Below are 24,133 nucleotides of genomic sequence, written 5' to 3'. Positions count from 1 at the left end.
TTCCCTTGACCAAGGCGGCCAGGCCACGGGCCCTCCTGATAAGTAAATAACAAGGTCTAGGAGCAAGTTTATAACTATCATACTTTCAAAGTAGCAATATAAGCATAAATGATACTTTGAGAAACCCCCCACGGTTTAATGGGCTGAGAAAATGTCTGTGACTTCTCCTGGGGACACACACATTTTTGAGGGAAATGCTGAATGTCAGTTCAAAGACTAAGAAAAATGAAACTGTTATGTTTCTCCCCCAACTTTCTGCTCACAGGGACCCCAGGTGAAGAACCCCACCCCCTAGTGCCTGTGACTGCCTTCCAGAGGATCGACTCTGAACCTCTGGTTTCTAAAGCAGCCGGATTTGCCCTTTTGGAAGACGGGCAGCAGTGGGAAGAGCTGTGGAGTAAGTGACAGGCAGCAGGAGGGGGAGCAGCTCATCAGAGGGGACCCAGGACTCGGCATCAGGATTCCTTGGGCGCTGCCCAGACCTACTGATTGGAATGCCCAATGCCAGTCCTGGGAATCTGCATTTTAAACAGAAGCCCCGGTGATTGATTTTCACCAACATCCTAGGACTCCCCTGGTGCCTTGTCCCGACCAGAGACTCAAGGCAGAGGGAAAGAGCCGGGGACCGCTCCTCACATCCCCCCAGGGCAGGTGGCTCACGGCTGGGAGGTGAGCTGTCAGCTCCTGGCCCCTCCAGGGCCCCTCCGTGTGTAAGTGATGCCTGAAACGTGAGGCCACGCTGCCTCTTTGCTGGGGAACCTGAGCGGAGGAGTGTGTGGCTGGATTGAAGGGCTGGGACCTCCCCGCCTCCCACCCACCTCTCTCCCAACCTTCACCTACCTCCAGTTCAATCTCTAACAAGCCAAGGAGCCCTGGCTGCTGGCGGGGCCCAGAAAGAAAGCCCAGCCACCATGAGGGAGGAAAGGTATCCCCGGCGGAAGGTGTGTGTAGACCAGCAAGCCGAGTGAGCCAGCGTGGGGGCTGAGGAGCCCCGCCGACCATGAGCCACCGGCTAAAGGGCCGGGGGGAGGAAGGTGAGTGGTCCTCATCTCGGAGGGGCCCACCCACGGGGTTCCTGAGCAGCAGTGGGAGACCAGACGAGCAGAGGGGGGCTCTCGAGGCACAGGGCCCGGGCATGAGTCCAGGGCCTGCCACTTGCTCTCTGAGTGACCCCAGTTTGGTTACCCAGCCTCTCCTGGCCTCTTCTAGGAAATGAAGGCACATTGCTTCCTGGCAGGGCCGTTGGGGGGATGAAAATGCCGTGCACCGCCCCTTGCTGGTGTTGAGCAGTGGCGGCCCTCAGAGCCCACCGGGGCCTTCAGCCTCCTGCTCTCCTGGTTAAAATCGCCTCTCCCCAGCAATCCCCTCAGCAGACTTCTCTGTCTGTCTCTCTCTGTCTGTCTGTCTGGGGCAGCGGGGTGCGGGATGTTCTGACCTCATGTCTGCTCCAGGGTGTCGGAGATATGTCAGGACCGGGGATGCTTGTTAGTGAAATAATCGGAGCCAGGTCCTGGTCTGAGGCAGCTGTCACCAGCTGACGGTTCCCACCGTGAGACGGGGGGTGACCCAGGGAGGGGGACTCCCAGAGGTCAGCCATCCGTCACGCGCCATCTCTTCCAACAGGCCCTGGAGCGAGAGGGCGGGCGAGGAGCGGCTCTCAGGGCACAGGTGAGGCGGGATGATGCGTGAGGTGGGGTGTGTGTGAGATGGGGCGATGTATTCCCGGTCCAGCCCCCATCGAGAGTTCTCGTCCATCGCCCTTCCTCCCTTCCTCTACCCCTCCCTCCCTCTTATGTAAAGCGCCCTGGGGGCAGGTGCTAGGCCACCTTCCCATTAGGAATGTGGCCACAGCTCTTCTGTGAGCCAGAGAGGGCTTTCCCGGGAGTGGGGCCACCTGCCGCGGGAGGAGCCAGAGGAAGTATAGGCAGGAGACAAGACCTTCCACTGCCGTGAGGAGGGCAGGAGCCACAGGTCAGGCATCCTACACTTCAGGTCTTAGACGTGTTGGAGACATGACGCCATTTTCTCCTTGAATCGCAGGTGGGGCCTGTGCACCCTTCAGTAAGTGAGGAAGCAGAATCTCAGGAAAGAATGGACTTCTGGGGGTGGGGGATGGAAGAGAGTCCCCCTGGACAATTCCAAGGGGGAGGGACTTGTCCTGCTCTCACTCAGGCACACTGTAGGTACATTGGACGTGCTGGCCAGGGTCCACCTCCTTTGTCTTCTCTGCCAAGCCCTTCCCTCCTGTCATCCACTGCTCCCCCACCACCAGGAGCCTGAGTCCTTGCTGAGGCAGCTCCATGACAAAGGGGGAGACCCAGGAGCAAGACTTGTGGAAAAGCCAGGATCCTGGGCAGGAGGGAGGGGCATTGGCATCTCAACACCCCTTCCTGCACCCAGAGCTGCCCCTTGGCCATGTCTGTCCTCCCTACCCTCCCCCCACCATCCCATCATTCCTTCCCTCCAGAAATGGGGACAAGTTTTCGAAAGTGTGCCTGAGTGTGACTGGATGAGAAACGCTTTCCTCATGGGAGGGTCAGTGTTCATGATGACAGTTGTCTAGATGTAGGATGCTCGGATCTGGTTCTCCACATTCCATTCTCCTTGCAGTCTTCCAGTTGCTGTCCCTTCTGCACCCAACCTGGCTCCCCTCTGCCCCAGCCAAAGACACTGGGCTTGGGGGTCACCTGTAGGCACATGGTCCTTAAGCAGGATTGAAATGGAAAGTCATTTTGCCTAAAATGCAAACCTTTTCTTCCTGAAATATGCCACTCACACCCCATCCCTCTTGCCATCTTTCCTTCCCCCATACAGAAAGAAGAAATGGGTCAGAATTTTCATGTCAGGGGTCCAGATGGTCAAGGAATACAACAAAGTTAAATATTGGGAATCCACTAAATGAACTGAAACCCAATTACATAAAGATTTTCATTTTAAATCTCCTCTGGAGTCACCTCTGAGGGGACCTGATAGCCTAGTCCTCCAGCTTATAGTCTACAAGGAGAAAAAAAAAAATGTCTGAGAATACAAAGTTATTTTCTCAAAGTAATTATAATTTGTTATTACACTAGTTGACAAGGAGGGTTAGGACTCTTCCTCCTTCCAGATCATTTGCTAAATGTACTTAACAGGTTAAAATCACCAAGTTGGAGGGTGAGCCAGACCCACTGGGCCTTCCTGCTTCTCCTCAGCCTATTTTCACCTTGGTTCAGGTGCGTACACACAAGGAGGCCTGTGACATGTGAAGGAGAGCGTGCTAGACTTGGAGGTCTTCCTAATGTAGCAGCTGCTTTCCTGGCTCCTAAATTATTCATTATGTGGAGTCCATGGAAAACTGGCTGTAAAGAAAAAAATTTAAAAAGCAGCTCATTTTCTGTGTAGAAGAGGCTTAGGGAAGATTGAAGAACAAATTCTGGCTTGCTTTCCACATTCCATATGAATTGCGTTCAGTTGGGAAATAAGATAACAACAGGCATTATAGCCTGTAAAAAATGCATGAACCCCCAACTTCTATCTACAGTGTTTGAATGAATGCTTGGTACAGCTCATTACCAAAAAGAAGACCATTTGGTAGCTGACTGAGGACACACAGAGCTCAGAAGAAGATCCAGACAGATACTGACATTCTTACCCCGTTCTTCCAAGCAATATAGTGCCAGGAGGGGATGCAGGTCCAGGAGACCCTTCTCCTTCACCCCTTGCACACACTCTCTGCCCTTCTGTTCTCTCTCTCAGTTCTAAAACTCTCCTAGGGGTCACAGCAGCAGTGACACACACTTTCTCACACTCACTCCCAGGTCTTTGGAGGGAGTGGATTTGTTTATGGCTCCATCCCTCCTCCAAGATGGCAGCCAAAGCCTTCCAGAGCCATGGGGAAGAACATCTACAGGACAAACCCATTTCTCACTGGCTTATACTGATCCGCTTCCTAACTTGGATGAGTTCTCATTACACTTAAATAATCCTGCTTTACATTTTCTGACCAAGATTAGGGCAGGAGTGGGCCAAGAAAACCTGTCCCACGGCACCTACAATCACCTAACTTTGCATCTGTAAACAGCACCCACTGCTTTTCAATGTGCTTACAACCAGTTAGCTCATGCGGTAATTGCCCCAATTAGAAACCGCCTCCCAAAGATTGTTAATGGTAGAGCCAGACCCTTGCTTGGTGCCTTTTTGTGTGCAGTGACTGGGAGCCAGTGTCCATACTCCACAACAGCCTCTGCAGTGCGGCTAACATGATACTTGGATGCAGACCACATCCTCCAAAACAGGCTCCAGTATCACACCCTCACCCTCCAGATTTCAACCCCGCTACCCCATGGGTACAGCTGTCTGGGCTACCTCCCCTTAGCACACTCCCCACCCCCAGCAACTGGATCCCACCGGAGACTCAGCTCTGCCTTTGTCACCCCTACCTCAGACCTCTCACATTTCCACTGGGGCCCCTCAATGCCCTGTTTCCTCTGCCTAGAATCCCCTCACCTCGCTAGCACCGCCACCCCTCCCCTTCTGCTCTTGGCAAAAGCCTATCCATCCTTCAAGAATCAGAGTAAACATCAGTCCCAATTATACTTTGTCACACTCTCTGTATTTCCATGGCTTTTTTTAATCCACCATTTGTTCCTTCTTTTTAAAAACAAAAATTTGTTTATTTGAGTTAATTGTCAAAAACTGGCTTCCTAAATATCACCAATGCAACCTATCAATAAGACAAAGCTGCTTTATGGCTTACAGCAGGCAAAGCTTTGGCAGGGTCTCAGAAAAGGGAAGGGAAGGTCAGAATTTCTTGAGAATTGAAAGTTTGATTTAAGGCAGGACTTCCAAAGTGGGGGGCTTGATTGGGATTGGGTAAGAATTACAGTACAACAGTCCACAATAAAGAGCAAGGCCAGGATTTTGAGGCAAAGCATTCAAAGAAACTTAGGGTGCAAATTGTCTGTGATGCCTTCCATTGAAGAGCTCATGAGTCTTTGGGGAAATCTTACAATGACCAATCAAGCCGTTTGCCTGGGCAGGGGACTCCTGGAAAAATAAAGTCATGCTAATGAAGACAGAGGTATAGCACAAAGTCATCTTAGTGCAGACACTAAGGTATAGTTTGGGTTCTCGGTGTCTGGGATGAGTGTGGGTTTCAGTTCTCAGCTGGTCTTTGTGGTCATTATTCAGCCCAAACTGAAGAACGTCAATCCAGATCTTCACCACTGTTTGAGGAATCCTAATTGCATGTCAATTATCTGTGGATAGCTGTTTGGACCTCCAAATTTCTGAGGGTAATTGTTTCAACCTGTATATGAGGTTCTCCAGCTCTTTCTTCTGGATGGCCCTTCGCTGAATCATTTGACACACAACAGCTGTACAACAGCGTTTGAAACTCTGGGGATCACCCAACTGAACCCTGGTATACAGACAAATGAGAAGAGGAAGGATTATGACCAGAGTTTGTATAGTTCACTTTTCAGCCAGGAGCCAAGAATGCCCAGACTAAATAAAAGAACAAATCTCCTGCCCAATCGGAAAAGTCCATAGAACCAAATATGGGATCATTAATCAAAGTTCCCAGTTTCCTGATATCTTTGTTTACTTCCCGGATCTTTTTAGTAATATTAAAGATCTCTGAGAAGTCTTCAGGAATGCAAGCACAACATTCCTCTCCTGAAACATTGCACATTCCCCTAGAAAGGCCAAAATATATCAAAAGCAGCTCTGTTCTAGGGTCGCCTGGCTGGCTCAGTTGGAGGAGCATGTGACTCTTGATCCTGGGGTCATGAGTTTGAGCCCCACACTGGGTGTAGAGATTACTTAAATAAATAAAACTTAAAAAAAATAAAAAATAAGGCAGCTCTGTTCTAAATCATCACCTGTCCAATTTCATAAACCTCTCAGGAGTTGGGTTCTTGGTGGCATTGTCTACTCACCTGCTATTTTCTTAATCATAACATATAAGATTCACTTCACTATCCAGACCTCTTGTAAAGTATGGAAATGAAAGTCCTGAATTTCACAATTCTCCTAGAATAGTTAGGGTCAGTTCTTGAATCAGGGCCCAATTTTTCTCCTTCTTCAGTGAAACTGTCTACCAATCTTGTTTTCCTATAAGACAAACTAATGGGCTAAAATGGATCCTGGGAGATGTCACAGGCAATCCTGAGAATAGGTATTAGTCTATCAAAGTAACAAGTTCCTGTCTGATTTGTAAGAGTAATAGTGGGCTTCTGTACCAGATCCGATACCAGTCACTGGGGACCACATAGTGATCTGGTTTTGGCCCAAATACTCCTATGGGATTGTGAAATAACGCTGTAATCTTTTGGCACTGTTCATCAAGAGTAGTTTGGTGTCGGGTGGTGAATTTTGTAGTATCGAGATCATTAGGTGGAACTAAAGAAAAAGAAGAGTAACATGTCTTACTTGTAGATCTATGAAAGTGAGGCAGTCTCCAAAAATACACCACCTGTTCCCTGATCTCCTTCCAAATTCTATTTCAGTGAAAGTTCAAAGTTGTGACAAAGATAAACTGTCACAAAAGGTCTGGAAATATTGTTTCAACAGAGTCAAGGCCCTCCTAAGATGCGATGGGGGTTGAGATTTCTCACCACCTGGCCCGTTGTGGAATTTACCACCTAATACATCGCCCAGTGGTTGAGTCCAGTTACCCAGGGAGCCAGGGAACTGATTTCTTACAAGGAGCTGGGACCAAAGAAAGCTGAGTGGTTCCCAAGGGAAATATGTACTTTAGCCAGTTCATGGGTGAATTGTAACTGGCTGGGTATTGGATTCATTCCAAGGAGTGATTAAGGATGCAAACAACAATATTAGAAATAGAGGCTTATTAGTAACCCAATCAAAAATAGCCTTAAGTTAGCACAGGATAGAATTAGATTAAGGAATAGAAAACAGAGGAATACAGGTTACAAAGTGACAATCTCTGGTCTTGTTCCATGAATCTTGGGCACAGCTGTCTCTATCCAAAGACTGTCGGCTTTAACCCTCAGCCCGAGGTCACCAGTAGGGATGGTCTTCAGTAATTTGAGGATGGGGATGTCTCTTCAGATGAAGGACATGAATCCAAGAATCAATCCCTTGACAGTTTCACTACTGTGCTAGTTGTTAGCAGTATGCGCTGAAGTCCTTCTAATCAGGGTTCTGAGAAAGTCCTTTTGGTTGAAATCAAAAACTCTAGCCTACAGTTGAGGTTTCAAGGAACTTTCAGGGTAAAACAGGTGGTATCTGTAAGTGACAGAAACTTAAAATGGCTATGGTTAACTTATTACTGATAACTTTCAAAAGTGAAATATTTCATAGCCATAATGAAACTGACCAGGAAATTTGGTCGTTCCTATAGGATGCAAAACAAACGCAATAAGGCAATCGAAAAGTTTTGGGCAAAATGTTTATAATGATTAAGCATGTTTTTACAGACAAGGAACATTATCTCTGACTTATAAAGGTGGTTAAACATAATCTTTACAGAGAAAATATCTTGAGGTATAATGTATAATTAGATAAAGACATACATACAACATAACAAGAATATATCAAGCTTATAAGAAAAAGATATCAAGAATATTAAGAGATTCAGCGAGTCCAGAGTAAGTCCTAAGCATGTGAGTGAGTGGGGGGAGGGGCAGAGGGAGAGAGAGAGACAGCACAGAGCCTGGAATGGGGCTCAATCCCAGGACCCCGAGATCATGACCTGAGCCAAAATCAAAAAGTCAGATGCTTAACCAACTGAGACACCCAGGTGCCCCTAAGCATGTGTATTTAAATAAGGCTCCACAGGTAAATCTGATATGTATCTCCAGTTGAAAAGCCCTGGCCTAGGGCGCCTGGGTGGCTCAGTTGGTTAAGCCACTGCCTTCGGCTCAGGTCGTGATCCTGGAGTCCTGGGATCGAGTCCAGCAATAGGCTCCCTGCTCAGTGGGGAGTCTGTTTCTCCCTCTGACCCTCCCCCCTCTCATGTGCTCTCTCTCTCTCAAGTAAATAAATAAAATCTTAAAAAAAAAAAGCACTGGCTTAAAAGATGCCAGATTCAAATTAAAGACTTCATACCAAGTAAACATTTTAAATGACACCTGAATTATGCCTGATTATCTTACTGTTGCCTAACATCAGGCAAAGCACTTTCAAGACTCTGATTATGGAAACAGGTCATGGACAGCAAGGGCAATGACAAATCTCTAGGAACTGCCATAGAGCATACAGTTGCTGAAACATTTAAACATTCGACCTACACCAGTTTAACCTAGAAAAGGCTAAGAATTTCTTCTGATTTGATAACTTTTCTCATGAAACTCCAACATAACATATCAAATAATCCTTATTGTTTCTGGTACCTCTCTTTTTCGTAAGGTGGAAGAATAAGTTTTTGTGATTTTTCCAGGACCTTCTGGGAAATCTCAAAGACAGTTTTAGGTACAAAAGTTATTCTGAAAGTTATTTTACTTCCTTTTACACTTAGGAGTCAGTCTTAGAAAAAAGAAATCAGAAGTCGTCAGATTTGAACACTTAAGATAGGATCGTGGGTGTCTTAGAAACAATATCTGACTACTCATTTATTTTATGGGCCAGAATGTAGTCTCTCTCGGTGAATGTTCCATGTGGGCTCAAGAAGAATGTGTATTCTGCTGTTGTTGGATTAAGTGTTCTATAAACATCAGTTAGAGCCAGTTGATCGACGGTGCTGTTCGGTTTAACTATGTCCTTATCGACTTTGTGTCTGTTGGATCTCTTGATTACTGACAAAGGGGCTGGACCCTCCAACTATAATCATGGATTTGCCTATTTCTCCTTGCAGTTCTATCAGTTTTTGGTGTTCTGTTGTTAGGCATATACATGTTAAGAATTGTTATGGCTTGGGCGCCTGGGTGGCTCAGATGGTTAAACGTCTGCCTTCGGCTCAGGTCATGATCCCAGGGTCCTGGGATCGAGTCCTGCATCGGGCTCCCTGCTCCGCGGGAGCCTGCTTCTCCCTCTGCTTCTCTCTCTCTCTCCCTCTGTCTCTCATGAATAAATAAATAAAATCTTTAAAAAAATTGTTATGTCTTTTTGGAGAACTGATCTCTTTTTTTTTAAAGATTTTATTTATTTATCTGACAGAGAGAGAGAGCACGCACAAGTAGGCAGAACAGCAGGCAGAGGGAGAAGAAGAAGCAGGCTCTCCGCTGAGCAGGGAGCCCGATGCGGGGCTTGATCCCAGGACCCTGGGATCATGACCTGAGCCGAAGGCAGGCGCTTAACCGCCTGAGCCACCCAGGCTCCCCTGGAGAACTGATCTCTTTAACGTTATGTAATATAATGCTCTACTTTTTCCCTGGTAGTTTTCCCTGCTCTAAAATCTGCTTTGTCTGAGATTAGTACAGTTACTCTAGCTTTCTTTGGGTTAGTGCTAGCATGGCATATTTTCCTACAACCTTTTCCTTGTAATCTGTATTGGTCTTTATGTTTAAAGTGGACTTCTACACAGTTTCTCGTTGGGCCTTTTTTACTATCGGCTCTGACAATCTCTTTCTTTAATTGGTGTATTTAGACCATTGTTGTTAAGGGGATTGTTGATATAGTTGGATTAATATTTGCCATAGTTGCTGTTTTCTATCCATTGCCCTTGTTCTTTGTTCCTGTTTTTGTCTTCCACCCGCCTACCTTTTGTGGTTTTGACTGAGCATTTCATATGATTCCAGCTTCTCTCCTTTTTTTAGCATATCAGTTATACTTCTTTTTTTTAAACTTTTCTTCGTGGAGTGCCTGGGTGGCTCAGTTGGTTAAGCGACTGCCTTCGGCTCAGGTCATGATCCTGGGGTCCCGGGATCGAGTCCCGCATCAGGCTCCCTGCGCAGCGGGGAGTCTGCTTCTCCCTCTGACCTTCCTCCATCTCATGCTCTCTCTCTACCATTCTCTCTCTCTCTCAATAAATAAATAAAAATCTTTATAAAAAAAGATGTTTAAACTTTTCTTCGTGGTTTTACTAGAGTTTGCAATATCCGTTTGTAGTTCATCCTAGTCTGCTTCCAAATAACACCATACCACCTCATGGGTAGTGCAGCTACCTTATAACAGAGTGTTCCCAGTTCCTCCTTCCTTTCCCTTGAACGCTGCTGCCATTCATTTCACTTATCCATAAGCTACAGTCATCCAATACATTGTTGCTAGCATTATTTTAAACAAACTCTCTGGATCAGTTAAGAATAAGATCTCAGGACGCCTGGGTGGCTCAGTCTGTTAAGCGTCTGCCTTCAGCTTGGGTCATGATCCCAGGGTCCTGGGATCGAGTCCCACAATCAGGCTCCTTGGGCAGTGGGGAGCTTGCTTCTCCCTCTGCCTGCTACCCCACCCGCCTTGTGCACTCTCTCTCTCTGTCAGATAAATAAATAAATAAATAAATAAATAAATAAATAAATAAATATCTTAAAAAAAAAAAAGAATAAGATCTCAGATCTCAGTTTAGAAGTTTCTTCCTTCTGGGGCGCCTGGGTGGCTCAGCTGGTCAAGCATCTGACATTTGATTTCAGCTTGGGTCATGATCTCAGGGTTGTGGGATCAAGCCCCGCTGCATTGGGTGTGGATCCTGCTTAAGATTCTCTCTCTCCCTCTCCCACTGTCCCTCCCCCTGCCTTGCTTGAAGTCTGGGTGAAGCCCACCCCTGTGCTTCTTGAATCATAGAACTGATCACATTGTCTCTTTCACTAACTCAGAACGTGCTGAGGGACAGAATCTTGTTAGTCTTATTTGCTGCTGTAGCCTGTGTAGTATTTAGTCAATGATCAATAAATGTTTTGGTATGGGTGAGTGAATTAGTGAATAAAAGACCTTTGAGTTCTTGGCCAACTCAGCTGGCCAGGCAGGCAGGCACCTTGTCCATTTGAAAATGCCACCAATATCCTAGTTTGAAACCCAAAAAGAGAACTTGGAGCAGTTTCCCTCTGAACCTCAGTGCAAATTCCATTCACAAATCTAGCATGCTCCAGCTTCCATCACACTTGGACAGATATTATCTTGGTTGGATTTCCCTACCACACTTTGAGATAGGTGTCTATAGATCGGTCAGGTTCCCTGGAAGCAGAGCCTGAGATAGGGATTTTTTTTTTTCAGTTGGTTAAGCGTCTTATTTATTTATTATTTATTTGACAGGGAGAGACACAGCGGGAGAGGGAACACAAGCAGGGGGAGTGGGAGAGGGAGAAGCAGGCTTCCCGCTGAGCAGGGAGCCCGATGCGGGGCTCCATCCCAGGACCCTGGGATCATGACCTGAGCCGAAGGCAGATGCTTAATGACTGAGCCACCCAGGTGCCCCTGAGATAGGGATTCTTGAGCATGCAATTTATCAAGGGCGGATCTCAGGAGGTGTGGAGTAAGGGAAGCAGGGCAGGGCAAGAGAAGGGCAAGAGACGCAAGGATGTGGCTATGGGCTGACTCAAAGAGAGGAAAGGGATGTAAATTTCCGGACATTTCCCAGCAAGATGGTTCCCATCAACCAAGAAGGGAGAACCTGTGCACTATTAGAGCCACCACACATGGCAGCTAGGGGAGGATGGAGTGGCCAGGTGATGGGGATCTGGATAGACCACCACCAGCACTGACTGGAGTATCTACAAGGAAGCTGACTCAGAAAGAATAAGCAACCTGCCCAGAGCTACCCAGACAACAGCCATCAGAACCAGACTTCAAGCCCAGAAATCCAGACTCTGAATCCCCGGCTCAGTCTGCCCAAACCCAGCCCCACTTATCCTTGGCTAGTTCTGGTTGCTGTTTGACAGGGTGGCTTGCTTCTCAGAGTGTAAAATCTCAAGGGTCAGGGAAGCGGAGAGGAAATCCCTCTGGGGCCACCATATTACATGCACAACCGTGAGAGGCTGGGTAAGGAGGAGGGTAGAGGTGAGAATTTGGGAACCTGGGACTCCACATCCCAGACTCTATCACTGTTGCTGGGAATGGCAGGTGGCAAACTTCTCCTCTGCTGTGCCCAAAGTTGGGGCTTTGGCAATGCAGCTGGGAAAATCTCCCTGCCCTTGGCAGAAAAGCCTGGATGGGGGCCCGTGTGGGCAATGAGAACAAGTGCCCTACACAATACTGTTTCCAGGCACTGCCCACTCGGATGTGGGGCCTCAGAGTGCAAGAGCGGCAAGGCAGGCTGGAGACAGGAGGGGAGGGGGCCTTTGTTGAGTACTTCTCACCGGCCGGACCTTTTACTCCTGCTTTTAATTAACCCTCCCCGCCCCTCAGCCACATAAGGAAATGGGAGATACTAGAGCCATTTTACAGATGAAGAAGCTGAGGAGCAGAAAAGTAATTTATCTGTGGTCACAGAGATAAGAAATGATAGAAATGATCTTTTCAGGCAAAGCAGTCTAGCTCGAAACCTGTGCTTTTCCTATAAGCAAAAAATATCTTATTTCGGGGTAAAAGTATTAGGGTAATGACATCCATTCTCAGATGTCAGTCACTGTTCTAGTCCCTGTTCTGCGTTCATTAACAAGCTAATGGAGTAAGATGAACATCCCCCATGTTAGAGATGAGCTGAGACTCAGAGCAGTCAAGTGACCTGTTCAAAGACACCCAACTAGTAAATGGTGGAGACGTTGGTTATTAATACCAGAACTGCATGATAATTTCCCTGCATTTAATTCGTAAAGGCTTATACGAAGTGTTGTACTTAGTGTAGCTGTTGGGCAAACTGTTGAGGAAATTTCATACTGTCCATTCTGTCCAACCAGGCCATTGGCCAATGCCGCGAAGTCATGGCTTACAAACATACACACACACTCAAAGGCAGGGACACGTCAGGCAGCAGCTCCTGGGGAAAGGAACCTGCCCAGCCCTTCCTCGCCAGTGGTCCAGGCTTGCCAAACAGAGACCCATGCTTGGCTGGCCCTGGGGCTCAGGAGATGACTCAGTTCTGACCCCAAGGAACTACACACCCAAGAAGAGGAAAGGCATGTGCCTAGATTTCTACCTGAGGTTTAGGCAAGAGCCTGGTAATGCCAAGTAGTCAGAGGAGGGAAACATTAATTCTCATCCCAAACCAGAGTCTCCAAAGAAGTGGCCTTTGGAGCCGCTCCAGGAAGCATCTTGGACATCTGATTCCTCACAGCCGGGGACATTTTCCTGGGGTGGAGGCCAGCGAGGCCAGAACTGTCCCTTTCCTGTTCCTGCAGGTGACAGGTCCGGGAGGAGACCCTCACGGAAGCAGGCTGCCAGAGCCGAAGGTGCGGCGGGCAGGCGCGGAGCTCAGCCTGGCCAGAAGGAGCAGGCCGGGGGCAGCCCAAGGCCAGGGTCTCCCCGGAGGAAGCAGGCGGAGTGCAGGAGACACCTGGAGCCGCTGGGGGAGCAGGGGCGGAGCTCCGCAGAGAGGACGTCCAAGGGGAGGAGGAAGAGAGATGGGAGGGCTTCCCTCAAGAAGCAGAGAGCTCCCCCAAAGACGGAAAAGGAGGTGTCAAGGCAGGAGGAGATGTGGAAGCGGCCGAAGAAACACAGGTATGTTGTGATTCTGGTTCAGGTGCGTTTTTCGATCGGCACCCTCCTCTCCCGTGGCCCCTCTCCCTCCCCTGATGAAGGGCTGAGGCCCCCTCCCCTGGTATAGGCGACCCCGCTCTCATCCGCTTCTGTTTGTCCCTGCCCTGTCCACGACCCTGGCTTCCCCATCTGCGGCAGAAATGGGAGGAGGATCTTGGTCATCCCAGGCCGACTGGCCCCTGGGTACTCTCAGGGCCAGTGCCCCCTGTCTGGCAGGAAGCCCTGAACGGGGAGGTGACATGGCAGCCAGGTGGGATAAGATCCCAAGTCTCCTGAATTTCAGCTGGTGGCTCACCACAGCTCTGGAAGAGGCACTGAGAGAAACGAACAAAATTGGATTTAGCAGTCACCATAGAACTTAAGCACACCATTTCCCCAATCTGGACCTGTGTCCTCTTCTGTGATACGTGGCTTCGATCTAGAGGACCTTCAGGGATTCCAATCAGTTCCATCCTTGGCTACAAATTTTGATGGAACGTCAGCTTCTCTTGGCCTCCCTCGGCTTTTTTTACTCCTGCTTTTAATGAACCTTGGCTTTTTTTTTTTTTTTTTTTAATTAATCTTGGCTTTACTCACTTCTTGGGATGTTTTAAGAATCCCCGTTGATAATGGCTGGGGAGGGTTTTGAAATAGTTGAAGGAATTGGTGTCACGGTGAAGATGATGTTCCTTCCCACAGGGTTCTAGGCTCTTCCACCGGACCTCTCCACCTTTACAGAGGGAACTGGGGCCCTCAAAAGGGCTCACTGATTTCTTCTGTCACCCATGCCAGCCATTCCTGGCTTGGTTGGGGCTTTTGTCTACTGTCTGATTGTCCTTGGACATCAGCTGAGGGGGTAAAGAAAGCATGGTGCCCTTAGCAATTTAAAGAGAACTTGAATGCACGTTGATTGGGCCCTGGAGCGTCCTGAACTTTAGAGGGAGGCTGCCCCCCCCCCCCCCGCAAACAGACCGCAGATATCTGGATGGCAGATGCAAAGTCAGCTGAGTGCAGGGGCAGGGCACAGAGAGACAGAGAAGACTCAGTCCTGTTCCCAGCAGCTGACAGTCTAGCAGCGGAGATAGGCCATGGGCATCAGTCATCACAAGACAAGGCAGAAAGCAATATGTATCTGAGAAAGGATTTAACGAAATGCCTTCTTGGGGGAGCGCTGGGACATCAGGATTCCTCCACGGAGAAGGTAAGCATTCCAGCGGGTCATCAAAGTACAGGTGGCATTTGAACAAGCAATGACTGAATGCTCCCCAGCCCCAGACTGAGGGAACCCCCGTGGAAAGACTCAAAGGCAACCATCATGGGATGTGCCCAAGGGTTCCCAGCAGTGAAGGGTTGGGACCCCGCCTCTCACCTCTGTCCTCTTTGAATTCCTCAGAAATTAAGACTCACAGGCACTGCTGTAAATTGTTCTCTAACCCAAGCCCACATCCTGGTGTTTCCGTTTATGGAATTTGCTAAGAAGGCAGCTGGGGCCTGGCCTTTTCCTGCACCCCCCCCTCACCTCGGGGGGCTGGTGTCCCTCCCAGAGTCACTGAGTCTGGGAGTGAAGGATGCTGTAAGGAGCGCACACACGAACGAAGATTTTGTGGAAGGCGAATACATCGTCTTGTCTGTGAGATGCTGAGGCTCCTCACGTGGGGAGAGGGGTTCTAGCTGGAAGCTGCCTGCCCCTGTGCCGTCCAGTACCGTCCCCACCAGCCGGCGTGCTGAACCCTTGGACTGTGGCCAACTCGACCAAGGCACTGAATTTCTAATTTCCTTTCTTTTTATTTTTTTTATTTTTTTAAAAGATTTTATTTATTTATTTGAGAGACAGTGAGAGAGAGAGAGCGAGCACACGAGAGGGGGGAGGGTCAGAGGGAGAAGCAGACTCCCTGCTGAACAGGGAGCCCGATGCGGGACTCGATCCTGGGACTCCAGGATCATGACCTGAGCCGAAGGCAGTCGATTAACCAACTGAGCCACCCAGGTGCCCTAATTTCCTTTCTTTTTAATGCAGTGTTAATACTAGGGGGTTGACACAAGAGTTTGTGAATTTACTTAACTCGGACAGACAGCTATAGCTTTGAAATCAATTTAACTTTGAAGCCAGTGCATTTCCTCTTAAAAATAAAAGGCAAACTGCTTTTGTCAATGCAGAAGCAAATGTCAAAGGGAAATGACCTTTTGCTACTTGACTCATTTGTTGGGAAACTTTTAAGTATGTCTAAAACAACCTGGGTATGTGAATCTACCATTTCAACTACAAATTTTATGAAATCCCAGATACAGATCAAATATGTTCGAGGAAAATTTAATGTCTGATTTGACACGCACAGTGGTTGTGGGATGAGCACCAGATTTTGAAGACAGTACAAGAAGAATATAAAATATCCCATTAATAATTTTTATATGGGTTACATGTTAAAATGACAATTTTTGACACATTGGATTCAGTGAGATGTATCATTAAAATTAACTTGGCCATCTCCTTTTGTCATTTTAATGTGGTTACTAGAAAATTTTAAATTGCAACATGTGGCTCGGGTTATATGTCTTTTTTTTATAATTTTTTTTTAAGATTTTATTTATTTTTCAACAGAGAGAGAGAGACAGCGAGAGAGGGAACACAAGCAGGGGGAGTGGGAGAGGGAGAAGCAGGCTTCCCACGGAGCGGGGAGCCCGATGCGGGGCTCGATCCCAGGACCCCGGGATCATGACCTGAGCCAAAGGCAGACGCTCAACGACTGAGCCACCCAGGCGCCCTCGGGTTATATTTCTACTGAGCAGAGAATTGTGCTCAAATGTGGTGGGTGGGGAGGACTCAGAGAAATGGAGTCGGAGGAGGCAACTGTCCCGGTGCTTTGGGCCACAGGACAGAGTGGTGGCTTCTTCTGACAGGCAGGGGGAGTCACTGAGGGCTTCTGGGCAGGCACGGGCCTCTGAGGGGTGGTCAGGGCTGGGAGGGCCAGGGAACACAGCCCACCCGCCTTGCCTGTGGGCTTCTCTGCATTCCACAGAGCACCTGAAGACACTTGCCAGCTTTTCACTCTCCCTTGCTCTGCCCTGGCCCTGCCTCCAGACCACCGTCCTTGGCCTCCAGCGCTTCTGGAGCAGAGTGTCTGTCAGAGGAGGAACGGGCCCGGATCCTGGAGCAGGTGGAAGACTCGAAGAAGCTCATTGCCACCATGCGGAACAAGCCCTGGCCCATGACGAAAAAGCTTAGGGAGCTCAGGTGAGTGGGTGGTGGTCCACCAGGGCCTTTTGATGTCCAAAAGCCTCAGGTCCTTCCGATGGCCCCAGAGCCCCTTCCCCTTCTCGGCCCCAAGAAGACTTGACAGGAAGGGGGATTCACCCTCCCGCTCTGCTTTGGTACCTTCGCTCCCCAGCACAAGCACAGTGCATGAGTGGGGGGCTGTTAGAGCCCAGACAAGCCTGAGGGGGGGGCTGTTGATGGAGGCCCTGCGGTTGGCCAGCACCGAACAGGGTCTGGCGGGAGAGACAGAGGATCACGGCGGTCTGGCCTAGAGCCGACCTTTCCACGCTGCCTGACTTCCCTCGGTCCCACACCCCTTCCCCTTCACCCCGTGGCTTCTGTGCCTCCCTCACAACCCAACACAGACATACCTTCCTTGGGGGGCTTTCTGTGACACCCCCGCCCACCTCGACAAGTTCAGAACTCCCTCTGTGTTCTTTAGGCACCCAGAACGGCTCCCTGTGTAGCACACTCACCTGTGTGTATTGGGGCGGGGGGAGCAGGGAGTGGGTCTGTCTCAGCTACTGTCGTGGCCTGAGTGCCTGACCCCGGACCAAGCCTGCCATGATGCTCCATGAATATTGTTCAGGCCTCACACCCAAGGCCCTGACTCCTGTTTTCAGCTCCGGCTTCCATATGAAAGGCCGGCACACCAAGCATTTTATGAGTCTCACGTCCCTGCTGTGAGAGTCACATTGCTTAACTTCTGGTTTTCTACTTAAAAAAAAAAAAAACTAAAACAAAACCCATCCAACATTACCATTTCCCCCCAGGTTCCCCCCTGGCTTTTCTGCCACAGGGTTGGGGGGGCACTCCCTCTCCCCTTCCCTCTTCATGAAGCCCTTTTCCCTGGCTCCTCTCACACATGAGTTTCCCATCGCTCAAGTCAAATGCCTCACCCTCTATTACGTCGAACAATTTGGCAGCTGTGTTTTGACACATTGGGCCTCACGGTTTGCCCCCGAGAGGTGCCGCCAAGATGCTGGCTGTACGAACACGGGACAGGGTTCTGGTAAACAGAGCTTACTCCATGCCAGCAAATTATTATATCGTGTCCTACACAGCCACAGGAAGAAATGCGTCCCTGTGGTACCCACCGGCCAGTGCGGACCCACAAGCGCTGGGGATGATGGGAGTACTCTAAATCCAAACTAACACTGCAGCCAATAGCCGCAGGTGGCCAGTAAACGCTTGAAGAGTAGTGAATGTGACCAACACACAGATGGTTTTGGTTTTTTTAAAATAATACTAATAATGTTAATAATAATAATTTGTTTCAATTAAATCATCCCATGCGGCTGGCGGCTACAGTTCGGGTGGCAGGGACAGCTCTAGGCAGTGGCTGTCTGCCTTCTCAGCCCCTTTCTCTGAGACTCTTCTCCCTAGTCCCTCGGCGCCAGGTTCTTTTTCCTGTCAGGGGGCGCAGAACAGCCATCTGTCACCCTCGCAGAGCCTCACCCCCACTCAGGTGTCACCTGAACACATCTTTTATTAACAGTGGAAAAAGAGCGACCGAAGTGCTTATGGAAATGAGATCTCCAGCCAGCTGGAAGTTGCAGGGACTGGGAAAGTTCCTGAGGGCTGTCTAGCTGCCCAGAGGAGAGGTCTGACATCTCCTCCAGCCCGAGGGCAGAGCTCCTGCTCTTGGGGTGAGTGGGAAGTGGCTAAAGCCTGGGAAGCTGAACAGACCCATGCATCTGTCCCTGGGGCAGGGATCCTCAGCCAACACTGGCCTCTCCCTTGCAGGCCGCCCTCCTTCCTCTTCCCTCTCCCAAGACTCCTCCTCCCAGACTCAAAGTCTAAGGCCAGGGAGCCTCTGCCTCTCTCTAAGCAAGCTGGCGCCTCTGCCTAGATCTTTGCTTTCTGCCAGCAGCAGAAAGCTGCTTGACATTGACTCAGGCCAATGTCCCCTCTTCAGGGAAGCTCCCCAGTGCCCTCCCTGCATTCAGGCTGAGTTATTTATGGTCCCTCTGATCCCCAAGGTACTGTGTCCTCACTTGACTGGATGCTCTGCTCTGCAGAGCTGTGTCTCATTCATCTTTCACGATTCTTTCTTTTTGGTAAATTGCCTCCACTTGCTGAGGGCTTCCTGTGTACCAGACACTGTTCTGAGTGCTGGTGTGTGTCACAGCCCACTTGATCCTTACAGCCACCCTGTGATACAGGGACTATTCTTATTGTCCCCCATGTACTGATGAGCAAATTGAGACACAGAGCAATCAAGTCATTTGCCCCTGGTTTGCAAGGTGAGTTAAGTGGCTCAGTTAGCATTTGAACTCAGGGGTTCTGGCTCTGGTGCCTGCACTCTCCATTGGTAACCATCTCTCTAGAGTTACTAAACGTTCTAGAATGTATCCCTTTGCATCCTCTATGATTTCCTCTTCTGGCAGTGAGGTCTTCCGTTGCAAGTAGCATTACCAGACTACGTCTTCTTTTATTATTTTTATTTTTTAAGATTTTATTTATTTATTTAGAGAGAGCTGGGGGAGAGGCAGAGGGAGAAGGAGAGAGAGAATCCCAAGAAAACTCACACTGAACGCAGAGCCCGACCCGGGGCTCGATCTCATGACCCTGACATCATGACCTGAGCCAAAATCAAGAGGCAGACGCTTAACTGACTGAGCCACTCAGGCACCCCTACATCTTTTTTTTCAGAAGCAATGGTGTGGAGACCCCAGTCTCTGGCCCACTTAGGCGGCTGGCTGACATGGGCACAGTTATTGGGACAACCAAGGAAGGACTGTAACACATGAAGAACACCAGTGGTGAACTGGGGCAAACCTGCGCTCCCACCCCTGCTGCATCCAGGTGGCTTTGGCTGGCTAGTCAGTGGCCCTCAGGATGATTTCCTTCCCTTAAGAAGCCCTCTGAGCCTCACCTTCCTCATTTACAAATGGGAATAATAATTAATATCTACCTTGTAGAGTTGTTCGGACCAATTCAGAATATTTATGTTAAGTGTCCAGCACGCAGTGTACAATTGGTAAATAGTAGTTCTTGCCATTATTAAGGCTTGACCATCTTCTGTGGCAGACACTGTGGAGAGGAGATGAGGAGGGGAACAAAGATGGATCAGAGAAGGTATCGCAAAAGGTATTATTAAGAACCTAAGATAGGCCATGATGTTGGCAAAAGAGCTTCTAAGGCCCATGAGTCAGGGATGTTTGCTTTAACCAGAGAATTAATCAGGTGTGTTTCTCAACTTTATCAGAAGCCTGATATCTTAGAAAATTACCCAAGCTGCTTGCTTTCTTCAGAGAGATCTGAAGAATTCCACTTCCAGGAAGATGGGGTAGATATTCTTCTGCCTATTTTTCCCACTAAGTACAACTAAAACCCTGGACATTATCTGTAAAGCAAACATAAGAAAACTCAGAAAGGTGGACAGAAGAAGACGGTCTGGTTAAGGACCTCAGGACCAAAGGATTGATCGGGCATTGAGTTCTGGGATTTCCTTCTTTTTTTTTTTTTAAGATTTTATTTATTTATTTGAGAGAGAGAGAATGAGAGATAGAGAGCACGAGAGGGAAGAGGGTCAGAGGGAGAAGCAGACTCCCTGCCAAGCAGGGAGCCCGATGTGGGACTCGATCCCGGGACTCCAGGATCATGACCTGAGCCGAAGGCAGTCGCTCAACCAATTGAGCCACCCAGGCGCCCTGGGATTTTCTTCTTGCCCTCTATTTCCCAGACTGGATATTAGAGAAGCTGGCAGCCCAGAAACATGGATGGACACGCACAGACAAAAAAACACCTCAAGAAAAATCTGCTCTCTCTAGTCAAAGGACCAGGAAAGGGACAGTCTGGCAAGACAGAAAACTCTTAGGCAATAACAGTCTTACTCTAGCCAAGCCCCACAAACAGAACAGCAGCCCCATCCTTGCCCCTGGCAGCAAAGGCCAAGTGGGGAAGCCTAGATTTCCTCCCTTGCCAGGTTATAACTGGTGCCCCCAGTGCCCCCACCAGAGTGGTATCAGAGGAGGCTGAGTGGGGAGCAGGGACTTTCCTCCCCACCGGGCAGTAAGGAACTGTCCCTCTCCCTCTGGTGTCTGTGCAAGCCACAAGGCAAGTCTGGACTTTCACCACCACCTGGCAGTAACAAGGCATCCCTCCTAGCCAGGAAGATGTGAGGAGAAACTGGTTGGAAGCCTGAACTCCCATCCTTGCTCAGCAGTAATGAAGAGCTCCTACCCAGCCTTGGATGCCAAAGTGGGCCAAGTGAGGAGCATGGACTTCCACCTGGAAGCAACCAGACAGCATCCCTTTCGCTCACTGAAGCAGTGGCAGAGGATGCCTGCTAAAGCAGAAGATTTCAACAAGATCCCGAGTCTTATAATATCCAAAGTGTCCAGGCTTCAACTGAAAATCACTCATCCTACCAAGAACGAGGAAGATCCCAAGCTGAATGATAAAAGACAACTAAAGATGCTAACACCAAGATGACATATGTGCTGGAATTAGCTGGCAAAGATTTTATTATTTTTTTAAAGATTTTATTCATTTATTTGACAGAGACACAGCAAGAGAGGGAACACAAGCAGGGGGAGTGGGAGAGGGAGAAGCAGGCTTCCCGCTGAGCAGGGAGACCGATGCAGGGCTCGATCCCAGGACCCTGGGATCATGACCTGAGCTGAAGGCAGATGCTTAACGACTGAGCCACCCACGTGCCCCGTAGCAAAGATTTTAAAGAAACTATCATAAAAGTGCTTCACTAGCAATTATGAACACATGAAACTAATGAAGAAATAGAAAGCCTAAGAAAAGAAATAGAAGATGTAAAGAAAGACTAGAAATTTTAGAAGTAAAAAAATACAAGTGAAATTATAAAAAACTGGATTAGTGGGCTCAGCAGCAGAATGGAGAAGGCAAACAATCAATGAAATTGAAGGCAGAGTAAGAGAAATTACCCAATCTGAACAATAGAGAGAAAATAGTCTGGGAGGAAAAAAAAATGAGCAGAATCTCAGGGACATGTGGGACTATAATAAATGCTCAAACATTAGTGTTTCTTCCACATCCCTCATCCTGGATATGAGAGGGTAGGGGGAGGAGTCCTAGAAAAGAGAAGAAAGAGGGTAGGGTTGAAAAAGTCTTCAAAGAAATAATGACTAAAAATTTCTCAAATTTGGCAAAACTTACAGGCTCAAGAAAACTAAATAAACCCTACACAGGATGAACCCAAAGTAATCCATGTCAAGACACATCATAGTCAAACTTTTTACCAGCAGTCAGAGAGAAATGATGCATTACCTATAAGGGGAAACAATTAGAATGACAGCAAATTTCTTATTAGAAGCCCTAGAGGACAAAGGAAGGTGGCACAATTTTTCAAGTGCTGAATAAAAGAATTGTCAGCCCAGAATTCTATAGCCAGCAAAACCATCTTTGAAGAAGAAGAAGAAATTGGGAAACCTGGGTGGCTCGGTCCGTTAAGCGTCTGACCAGCTCAAGTCATGATCTTAGGGTCCTGCCCTTCCCCCTGCTCATGTGCATGTGTGTGCACGCGTGCTCTCTCTCTCTCAAAGAAATAAAATCTTAAAAAAAGAAAAGAATAAGAAGAAATCAAGACATTCTCAGATGAAGGAAACCTAGAGGAATTCACTACCAGCAGACTTACCCTAAAAGAATGGCTAAAGTAAATTCTCTAAATAAAAAGGAAATGATAAAAGAATCTTGGAACATCAGGAAGGAAGAATATGGTAAGAGCAAAAATATTGGAAACTGTCATAGATTTTCCTTCTCCTCTTGAGTATTTATTTTTTTTAAGATTTTTTATTTATTTATTTGAGAGAGAGAGAGAATGAGAGATAGAGAGCATGAGAGGGAAGAGGGTCGGAGGGAGAAGCAGACTCCCTGCCGAGCAGGGAGCCCGATGCGGGACTCGATCCCGGACTCCAGGATCATGACCTGAGCCGAAGTCAGTCGCTTAACCAACTGAGCCACCCAGGCGCCCTCCTCTTGAGTATTTAAAATTATGTTTGACAGTTGAAGAAAAATTATAACACCATCTAATGTGGTTCTCAATGAATATAGAGAAAATATTTAAGACAATTATAAATGGGAGGGCAAAGGGACATAAAGGGAGGTAACACTTCTATACTTTACCTAGTAAAATGTCAGCACCAGTAGATATTGAATACACACACACACACACACACACACACACACACACACACACACCTTACATTACATATTACATTGTATGGTAATATATAGTAATACTTAGAGCAACTACTGAAAAGACCATACAAAGAGATAACACTAAAAAGCGTCATAGATAAACCAAAATGGAATCCTAAAAAATATTCAAGTAACCTACAGGAAAAAGGAATACAGAGATGAAAAACAGAAAGAATAAACAGAAAACAAAAAGTAAAGTGGTAGGTTTAAATGTTAACATATCAGTAATTACATTAAGTGTAAGTGGTCTAAATACACCAATTAAAAGACAGACCAGGAGAGTAATTTTAAAAATGACTTAAGTGCATACAGTCCATTAGAAACTCACTTTAAATATGATGATATATGTAGGTTGAGAGTATAAAGATGGCAAAAATATATACACCATGCAAACATTAACCAAAATAAAGTAGTAGAAGAAGCTATGGAAATACCAAATAAGTCAACTTCAGAGTAAAGGAAATTCAGAGGGACAGAAAGGAACATTATAGAATGATAAAAGTGTCAATCCGCCAAGAGGAAGACATAACAAACCTAAATGTGTCAGCACCAAGTGGTTTGGGTTCTACAGTGTATTATCTAGGGATGTGTAATAAATTATCCCAAAACTTAGTAGTTTAAAACAATAATGAACATTTACTATCTTCTATGGATCAGAAATCCAGAGCAGCTTAGCTGGGCAGTTCTGACTTGGAGTCTTTCATAACATTGGGTCAAGATGTTGGACAGGGCTGCAGTCATCTGAAGGCTTGAATGGGGCTGGTGAATCCACTTCCGAGGTGGCTCACTCACATGTATGACAAGTTGGTGCTGGTTGTTAGAAAGAGGCCTCAGGGGGTGCCTGGGTGGCTCAGTCGGTTAAGTGACTGCCTTCGGCTCAGGTCATGATCCCGAGGTCCTGGGATCGAGCCCCGCATCGGGCTCCTTGCTCTGCGGGGAGCCTGCTTCTCCCTCTCCTCCCCACTTGTGCTCTCTCTCACTATCTCTGTCTCTCTCTCTCTCAAACAAATAAATGAAATCTAAAAAGAAAAAAAATTTAGGGCACCTGGGTAGCTCAGCTGGTTGGGCGACTGCCTTTGGCTCAGGTCATGATCCTGGAGTCCTGGGATCGAGTCCCGCATCGGGCTCCCTGCTCAGCAGGGAGTCTCCTTCTCCCTCTGACCCTCCCCCCCTCATGCTCTCTCTATCTTATTCTCTCTCTCAAATAAATGAATA

At 47.8% G+C, this 24,133-nt stretch overlaps 1 protein-coding gene across 1 annotated transcript in view; it reads left to right on the top strand.

Annotated features, from left to right (window-relative positions):
- The first annotated feature begins 1,000 nt into the window (after positions 1-1,000).
- TMC2 (transmembrane channel like 2) overlaps positions 1,001-24,133 on the top strand; it is a 65,092-nt gene continuing 41,959 nt past the window's right edge. Inside the window, exons 1-3 of the mRNA XM_027623864.2 lie at positions 1,001-1,034; positions 13,152-13,470; positions 16,568-16,720. Of these exons, the coding sequence (XP_027479665.2) occupies positions 1,001-1,034; positions 13,152-13,470; positions 16,568-16,720 (506 nt within the window). The remainder of the gene's footprint in view (positions 1,035-13,151; positions 13,471-16,567; positions 16,721-24,133) is intronic.

The sequence above is a fragment of the Zalophus californianus genome, chromosome 8, assembly GCF_009762305.2.
Source record: "Zalophus californianus isolate mZalCal1 chromosome 8, mZalCal1.pri.v2, whole genome shotgun sequence".
NCBI lineage: Eukaryota > Metazoa > Chordata > Mammalia > Carnivora > Otariidae > Zalophus > Zalophus californianus.
Note: the sequence above shows the minus strand (reverse complement) of the source record. Positions and strands in the feature narration are given on the sequence as shown.